We start from the raw sequence: 9,483 nt of genomic DNA on the forward strand, positions 1-9,483 counted from the left end.
GAAGAAGAAGAAAAAGACTGAATATTTTTGTACAACTGTCTGAATGAAGAAAAAAACGTGAGGCGATGTAAGGCCTACAAGGACCTATTTTGGGACAAATAATGTTTCATTTTTCATAAAGATTCAGTTTACAAGTGATTGACAACTCAAATCCCATGTTTATTAATATTATTATTATAAAATGTTATAATCACCTCAGGAGTCCACTCTTGCTTACCACTGCCTGATAAATGTTTTTTTTTTTATTTCCCTCCGTGTTTTCACACCATGACTGTTTCCAGGCTGCGGACAAAAAAAAGAAAAGAAAAAAAAGAAACGTTTGTTTGAATAGAAATGCCTGACTGCTTTTAATCTAGGATGATAATTTGATTTATTTCTCGAACGATAATGTGCAATACACTGACGGTGATCTGTGAATGAATCCACCAAGCCTCAGCAGTCTCTTTCTTTTTTTTAAACTATTCTACTCATGGAGGAATATTTTTTGATTCATTGTAATTTTGTTGCTTCTCAAAGCGCGTGACGAGGGACAATCAAGACACTCTGGACTGTAAAATAATCATGTAGCTTCATGTTTAGTTTTAGTGATTCTCACTCTTGTTCCCGCCACATGGACACGTCTTTCAAGCACAAGTGTTAGCTCAAACATGTCCTAACCTTTGTGTTTTTGAACAGGCTAACATATTGACTAAACACTGGTGTAAAAATATGTAAATGTATATATTTAATGAGACACGTGAGGCTGCCACTTCCGGGTTCTCCTTTGTATAGACAAAACAACGTTTTGATATTGTATTGCTGAACAATGTTGTGAAATAAAATGGAGAATATTCCTTAATTTTTAGAATTATTTTTTTTTCGCTTTTTTTTTTAATTTAATGAAGTTTAACATATCGCCTCATGAACTGGGCCTGTATAATATATTATTATATAATATAAAATGTGTATTATATATTTAGATTACATATTCATCGTTTAATTAACTTATATTTTAATTGTCTGTCATCCGCAAATGTTGTGCACCAACAGACCAAATTAATACCAGAAGACGACTGACTAAATTAATGTTTAACACAGAAACCCTCCAACACACAGACAACGTGCGCGCGCGCACACACACACACACACACACACACACACACACACACACACACACACACACACTTGTAGCTTGAGCAGGTGGGTCTCTGTAATCATCTTAGTGTTATGCACTTCAAACAACGTTGTTTTACATAAAAAGTGACTCGGTCAATTAGATGCGTAATTGCCAACATCTTGCCAAAATGATGGGTAATGTATTCAGAAGAGGACATTACTCCCTGAGTGTGAGCTGCTGTCTTTTAATACTCTCCCCCTCTCTAGGCCTTGTGTGAACGTGTGTGTGCTTGTGTTTAAGTATTATCCTAGCTTGCAGGCAGGATCTGTACGCTTTAAACTCCACCGCAATATAGGTTTATAATTTTACTTTTAAGAGTTATTCTATTTATTCTTTGCTATTTAATTTTTTTCTGCCTTATTAAACTTTATTTTATTTTTAGTTTGCTACTTTATTCGTAAACGTGTTCTATTTTTTATTTTATTTTTTTTTTTTTACCTGCAATGGCAACGTCACCTGAAAGTCACCAATATTTGTCTGTTGAAGTGACACCCTTTTGTTTATGGCACATAAGAAACATGCTGTTGACGTCACGATCATATATTGTTTAATCTGTCTTTTAACATCATCTTGCTACATCACAAACGTTAAATCGCTTTTAGTGGTCTAAATCAGGACTATTTTTAACAACCTCATCTGAACAAAACGCGCCAAAAAGAGTACAGTCTTCATTAATAAAGAAGTGATTGAACTGGCACTTCGTAATACATATGAATTTACAGGCGTCACCGTACACATAATTAACTTTGTCAGTGACAACAAGCCTACGTTAGACTATAGCTAAAAAAAAATCATAATTATAGTAACATCAATCATAACGACAAAACAAAAGGCCAATATGAAAACAAACAAACAAACAAAAAGATTTAAGCTGAAACGTCGAGATAATCCTGCTTGTTTTCATACACATTTTACTTTTAAAGACTGATTTTGTTTCTTAAATTAATTAAGCTGTGCGGACATGGGAAATTTGAATTCCCATATTTTTTTGTATTTAAGATATTTCACGTCTGAGGTGATACTCGAGACTATAAAAACAAGAATTGCAATATGATTCTGGCTGCCACATCCAATGAGGATGTTGGTGTTTCATACTTCATGCAAGAAATCATGTTTCATTAAGGTTTATATCTCAATAGGCTAAGACATGTACACCTGAGCCTTACTGTTTTACAGCCACAACATATATGGGCATAATAATCTAATATAGTTTATTTTTGTTATTCTTTACACAAAATTAGAGGTTGGTGGTGGGCTGTGTGTGAGAGAAGTATAAATATGAATAGAGACCAGGAAGAAATAATTAATAAATAAAAAATGAATAACCAGGAAGGAATGTTTGATTCGAACAAGGGTGTTTAATGACCCGTTTTTTTTAAATCACTCTGAATAGGACTAACCTCCAGGATGTCATCAGGTGACATACTTCAGGTGCTCATCTGCAAATAAAATAAACCGCTTCTACATCCTCCTTCCTGCTTTTTTTTTTAAACACACAGGCAGATAATTTAAAGCTTAAGTGTTTTAGAGAATTTCTTCGAACATCTTAAACTTCTTAAGGTTGATGCATACAGCAAATAACACAACGTATACACTTCGATTGGCCAAACATGAATAACACAGAGAAAAGGTGTTGAAATAAAAGATGAGATTATGTGTGTGAATCAACAATGGAGGCACGTGTCTCTGCCAGAACACAATTTGCCTGAAAGGTCATTTTCTGTTTTCATCTGCAGTTATTGGGAATGAATCCTTCACCAATAAACTCTGATGACCTCATCAAGAGACAAAGGGTTCATTCAAATATCGTCAGATCACCCAAGTATTGACGTGTACCTACCACGCACACTCAACACGGCCCCATTACTGCAAATTAATAGATTGGTATGGCATTATTCCTCTGGCACATATCGATCCGTAAACGTCTGCATCATATTGCGTCAAGTAAGAGCAACGTTCACGCGCTGCTTCGGCTTGGCATCTGACCTTGATTTGCGCGCATAAATTGAAAAAATTACCACTCGATAATTTCCATTTGCACGACATCTTTATGTAAAGGAGAGAAGGGAGCGGGGCCAAAATCAGATAAAGTACATTTGCAGGAACGGAGGGCAAACTGACGTGACCGGGGACTGCGCCACAGTATTACATTAAAATGGAGAGCTGAATGGGTAATTGTAAGCCCTATCGCAGGTTTGAGTACCAGTTTGGAAACACACAAGTGGCCTGACCACCTGGCGAAACGTTGGTCTCTTCATTGTCTGTTAACATGTGTGGATCACGTTTGTAATAGTGATTTTGAGGCCGTTTGCAAAGATTAAAACAGTTATTATGGGGGAACAGATTTTTCTGACGCATAGCACATACTTCATGAACACCTCATAACCTTCAGAGGTCCTTCAAAGTTTGGGAGAAGGGTTCCTTCCGATGACAGAACTCAAGCCAATGTGCAAAAAAGGAACAAAAAAGAACGTGTATATTGAAAAATGTAACCAAAATCACCTCAACCAATTGTTTCATTTAACCGATATAACTTCAGGTGAATCTCCAAACCCAAACAGCCAACACAGAAGGAGTCCCGATTCCCTCGTGTCCCTGTACGTGTAAGGCATCAAACACAAGCTCGTGCGTGCCAGCAACTTTTGACACGTCTTTGGAGAGGAAATCTTGTGTTAAAGTCATCCCATTTACTTTGCTGATTGAATGCAGAGCATCCGATTTTCATCAAAGTTCTATTAAGTGAAACATAGGTTGCAGGGCACCGTCTGATTGGAACAGTTTAAATTTTAATTGTGTTTTTAATTTGACATATAGTTGCTGTGAAGAATGACAGTGAAACGCCGAGGGGCGGTCGATTTTCTTAATTTCTCCCCGAGGAATTGATGAGTCTATCAGGGCAGTAGATTGGAAAGCCATTAAAACTCAATGGTTAGGTTGTTAATTGGAACTTGATGGATAGGAGCCTGTGGATAGGCTGTACTGATCCAATCTTCCTGACTTTGTGTTTTCCAATAAATTACCCAGTTCATTTCCACACTCAGATTACATAAATTGTACACCTCCAGGGCTCGTGCGCTCTGCTTGCGTTTACAACTCTCTCTCTCTCTCTCTCTCTCTCTCTCTCTCTCTCTCTCTCTCTCTCTCTCTCTCTCTCTCTCTCTCTCTCTCTCACACACACACACACACTCACACACGCTCACACACACGCCTCCTGAAAAAAGAGCAGGCCCCGCTTTCTTGAATGAAAATCGAAACATAATCAACGTTTATACTTAGAAAATTTATTGATATCATTTTCTCTGGTAATTTCCTTATTCTAGAGTTGGACACGCCATACATCATAATACACACGTGTAAAGGGCTCTTTGTTTAATATTTATCGAAGCTTGATTCCCAGATCAAAGCGCCTCATAACTTCATCTGTCTTTCTCAGACCTTTCTCCCCTGCTAAAGATCTTGTTCTGTTATTGCGGTAGGGCGGCCATACACTACCTATCATTGTGATAGAGCACGAGCTGAGGCCTGTGCGCTCCTCGCTGTTTCAGGCTGTTTGGGCCTGGCTATAGAGCTCTATGAGACGCGCAAACAACTTCAGAAGAACATTTCCATAGTAATAAAACAACACTTCTCGGTTTATAAACCCCACCTCTGACATACAAAAAAAACATCGCGTGTAATTTATTATGTGCAGCACAACAGAGGCCTGTAATGTCCACTATCTCTCTGATGAACTCATCTCACTTTGCTAAAGTCGTGTGAAAGTGACGCAGGCGGACACACTGACACAAAGGTCTTTGTCTGAAAAGAGCGGCATATAAAATAAACCCATTTAACTGTCATTGCAGATTTCACGCCTTATGTGTAAGCACCATAAATCCAGCATCCGGTCCCGACTGCCCTCATATATTTACCCCCCCCCCCCCCCCCCCCCCCCCCCCGCCCCACCTTTCAGTAATGCCTCTCCGGCGTAAGCGTTTTGTTAAGATAGTTAGGCAGCTGCTGGCCCGACTGCCATGTCAACGGTATTTACGCCTGGATCCAGATGCTTCTGCCTGGCTGCTATATGACGAAACAAGCTGCTACCACTCTCATCAGCAGCATCACCACCAGCCGCAGCGTCCATAGCTGTTGTTTTCTCCCTTTTCTAGCCTGCCTGCTTCACACCGAATACCGGTTTTGTGGCTACCGGGAAGGGCGCTGACATGATGATTAAAGCTGACCATTTGTTATGTGTCTGGGGCTCCCTTACAAAGCAGTAAAAGAGGGATAATGTGCCCGAACACGCCGGCTCGAGCCCCGCAGCTGTCAGACACACACACGCACACACACGCACACACACGCACACACACACACATGCGCACGCACACGCACGCACACGCACACAGAGCATGGGTGTTGAATGTGGGAGGAGGGTGGTTCTCTCGTACCGCACGCACACACATAAACAGAGACACGCGCGCTCTACTCAGCCCCCACCACCTCCAATCAATTAGTCAATCAATTAGCCGGCCTCCACTCCACGCGCGGTCATCACGAGGCAGATTAGCTCAGTAATGATCAAATTAATTCTTAATCGCAGATAATGGACGCGGAATGAGTTTATTATTTTCAGGAAAAATGAGTTAGCCCTCTGTATTAGTTCCAAGGCTGAGCGCGTGTCACCGTCAGTCACCCGGGACAATTTAGCATGCACAGGATAATAGAAAAGGAAATATGACAGTTCTCTAGGGTGGGGTCATCCTCAGTTTACCGACTCTTCTCGTGCTTGTGTTAGGATGCATGTAGGATTAGTAACAAAGCATATTTTTCCTGGATCACATAACTCATGTTTTAAAGCCGTCTGTCTTTATTTACAGTAGACATATGCCATATGTGAATAGAACAGAATAGAATATTATAGATATTATTTATTTAGATACTGGAGAAAAAAAAATGTCGAAATATAATTTTAAGGTTAAAAGGATTTTTCTGAAATGTCATTAACGAAATCAATGTACTCAAAACCATTACAAACTCACCATTTTTTGTTATGAAATTTAAAAAACAGTAGTCTATAAAAAACACAATCTAAACATTGTTTTAATGGTTCTGCACAGCTGAATTCAGAAAGGTGTAGTTGGTCTCCTTCCCTGCTCTTCTCATCTCGTCCCAAAAACTTGACAGGAGTTTGAAATTTCCGGGTTTATGTCTGTGGCTGCGATTGGCCCACGAGGAGCTTACCTACATGCAAATGAAGCAACGCAATCTTGCTGCTTCTGATCCAGAGCGTGAGGAGGAGGACCAGGAATACACTCATGTTCCCCGAGCTGTAGAAAAAACACCTGCAACTCTTTTAATGTCGATACTCAACAATTAGACAGGCACGCTAAGGGGGGGAAAAGAACAGTAGGCAAGAGACGCTTTCGTAAATTTACGCACCAACCGTATTGGAAGCAATAACGGAAAAAACAAGAGGACAGACAGATTCAGTCAATACTTCAATACTGTTATGAAGCGAGAATGAGTAGTGCAGAAGATAGCGGGAGCAAGTGCTCGTCCGGCCCAATTTCCAGCTTTACCATCCAGTCCATCTTGGGCACACCATCCGATGCGCCGCGCTCTGGGACCAAAGAGCTCTCCAAGGGACCAGCGGCACCTCCGAGGAGGCGTTCACTGTCTGTGTCATCCGAGGAGGAGTGCAGCGGCGGGGAGGACTCAGCGGACTGTTTCTGCTCCGATACGGGTCACAGCGAGCCATGCAGCCAGCACCAAGCTCATAACTTCTGTTTAGGTGAGGAACACTTATTATTGTTATTTTTATTCAATATGTGACATTAAAAAATGAGAGGGTTTTAAAGGAGATTGTATTTACGTCATTAATGTTATTTATTTCTGGGTAAATTGCATTAAATTACGCTTCATGTAGCGTCATTATTTCTCATTAATTAAACGTGTTAAATGCAAAATAATCAGGCCTAGCTGTTTGATGTTTTTGTTTGCACTTCAGCTCACATTTCATTAGCTTGTGTCTGTGACTGTAACACTCGCATGCAGCTCATCCAATCCCACTTGTTCCATCACATTCACACGATCATCGCAGCAGCAGCAGCAGCGGAAGAGTGGAAGGTCGAATAATTAGCCCTCTGTCTTTCCTCTCGTTTCAAATTTAATTGAGCCTGCTAATTGGTGAAACATGTTTAAAAAAAATGGCTGCACTACACGCCGTCAATAGGGCGTTAAATAGAGCGAGATGTAATTAATAACTTAGCCTACTGTACTAAACCGTGCATACTCGTGCTGAATTGTTTATTTAAAAAGTCACCGGCTTACTTCAGAGAGGTCAGAGTTCAAACTTAACGAACACTCAAATTAAGTAGGTCGAAAGGAGAGAAGGGACTTTACACAGTTGACTGTAACAGTGAACGTAAAACACCTGTTTTCTGTGCTATCAGGCTCATATTTACGCCTTCTCTTCCACCTCGCGCGCAGGTCCCGCCAAAGGACTCCTATCTGGAAACGACGGGCTCGCGCGGCGACCTCACCTGCCACAGCCTCTGCTGCAGGATTACAAGGAGGAGCGCGAGAGACCGTGTCATCAAATGTCACCTCTGTCGGAGGACAGACAGGCAGACGGTGCGGACAAGCAGGGAAACTCATCCAAGAAGAAGACGCGCACGGTTTTCTCCCGGAGTCAGGTGTACCAGCTGGAGTCCACGTTCGACATGAAAAGGTACCTGAGCAGCTCGGAGCGGGCCTGCTTAGCCTCCAGCCTGCAGCTGACGGAGACTCAGGTCAAGACGTGGTTTCAGAACAGGAGAAACAAATGGAAACGGCAGCTATCAGCCGAACTGGAGGCTGCAAACATGGCCCACGCCTCCGCACAGACACTCGTGGGGATGCCGCTGGTTTTCAGAGATAACTCCTTACTGCGTGTTCCGGTTCCCCGGTCTATCGCCTTTCCGACGCCCCTGTATTACCCGGGAAGCAATTTGCCAGCGTTACCTTTATATAATCTGTATAACAAGATTGAGTACTGATTGACTCCACTGTATGTTCACTCAAATCCACGTAAAAAAACAAACAAAAACAAAACAAAAAACAAACATTCTCATAAATGTCTCCACATAACCGCTGTATATTAATTGTATCACTTTATTCGTTGAGGAAATTCTTATTATGCAGCTGCTGTACGTCTCACAAGAAAGCAATCAAGCTTCCCTGAACATATTAAATACACCATGTGTATAATAAATTATAATACGTTTTGTACTTTCATTTTCATTCTCCTTCCTTAAATAAAGAAAAGGAGTTTAGTATTCATATCAGAAATGCTTTTCCACAGTTTTTTATTCATATTGGTTTGTCAGAGAAATCACAAAGCATAAGTCATTTTGTTTCACGTGACAGGGAAAAATATCCAGTTTAAGGAAAAATATCATTCTTTCTATTGTAACCCAGACCTCCAATAATTACCTTCTCATTCAATAAATTTTCTATTTCAGTGAAAGCTTGTTTGGTTTTATTTGAATTTTTTTAAATGAATTTATACTGACAGAAAATATATTTTTTAAAGGAGAGACTTGTAGAAATATTTGTCAAGGCTGCGGATGTTACATTTCTTGTCCTTTTATAAGCAAATTCTTCACAAATAATTTTGCTTCAAGACATGAGGGTGATTATCCCTTTATGTTAAAGGTTCATGATATAGTCTAAAGTGATGGGTGAATTATTGTTGAAGAGCTGCAGTGACTCTCACCTGGAGAGCTTTATAAGAGATGGTACAACATGAGAGCCCCTCTGCTGTGAGGATGCCTAAAGCTGGAAAATATCTTAAATATGCTTGCTTAATTTACACAAATTGCACACCGAAAATCCTCAAGGTTACTTTGCTGTTGGCTGACACATAATACAAGTTTTTGAGCTCTGGAAAGCTGGCTTTTTTAATTGCAGTGTGTGTCCGCAGAGGGACACACAGCATGAACTGTCATGCATTTATCCCTGTGAAAGGTTCTCTCTGTGGCTTTCATAATTGTTTGATTCTTAAGGACATAATAAAATATCAAGCAATGTTTTTATAATGCAAAGGCTTTAAAGTTGTGTTTTTAGATTCATTCTTCATCCAAAACAATGCTCAAAACAATGCTGGTATCTTAAATAATCTGAGGTAAACCAAGGAGTGTATATGTAAAGGTAATATAGAGGTAGTACAGGCAGGGTGTAAGATGCAACTATCACAAGATAATGACACCTCTTGGCTGGATCTTTTATCATTTGAAGTCCGCCTCCCAGCATCAGTTGTTGTGGGTGGAAAGATAATAAAGAGATGTATTGTCAGAGTTCAAGACTCT

At 40.3% G+C, this 9,483-nt stretch overlaps 1 protein-coding gene across 1 annotated transcript; it reads left to right on the forward strand.

Annotated features, from left to right (window-relative positions):
* Positions 1–6,091: 6,091 nt before the first annotated feature.
* hmx2 (H6 family homeobox 2) lies at positions 6,092–8,631 on the forward strand. The gene is made up of 2 exons (XM_079363475.1): positions 6,092–6,926; positions 7,625–8,631. The coding sequence occupies exons 1-2, from the start codon at positions 6,656–6,658 to the stop codon at positions 8,170–8,172; spliced, it is 819 nt and encodes a 272-aa protein (XP_079219601.1). The 5' UTR covers positions 6,092–6,655; the 3' UTR covers positions 8,173–8,631.
* The last annotated feature ends 852 nt before the right edge of the window (positions 8,632–9,483 follow it).

This window comes from Symphodus melops, assembly GCF_947650265.1.
Source record: "Symphodus melops genome assembly, chromosome: 15".
NCBI classification, from domain to species: Eukaryota; Metazoa; Chordata; class Actinopteri; order Labriformes; family Labridae; genus Symphodus; species Symphodus melops.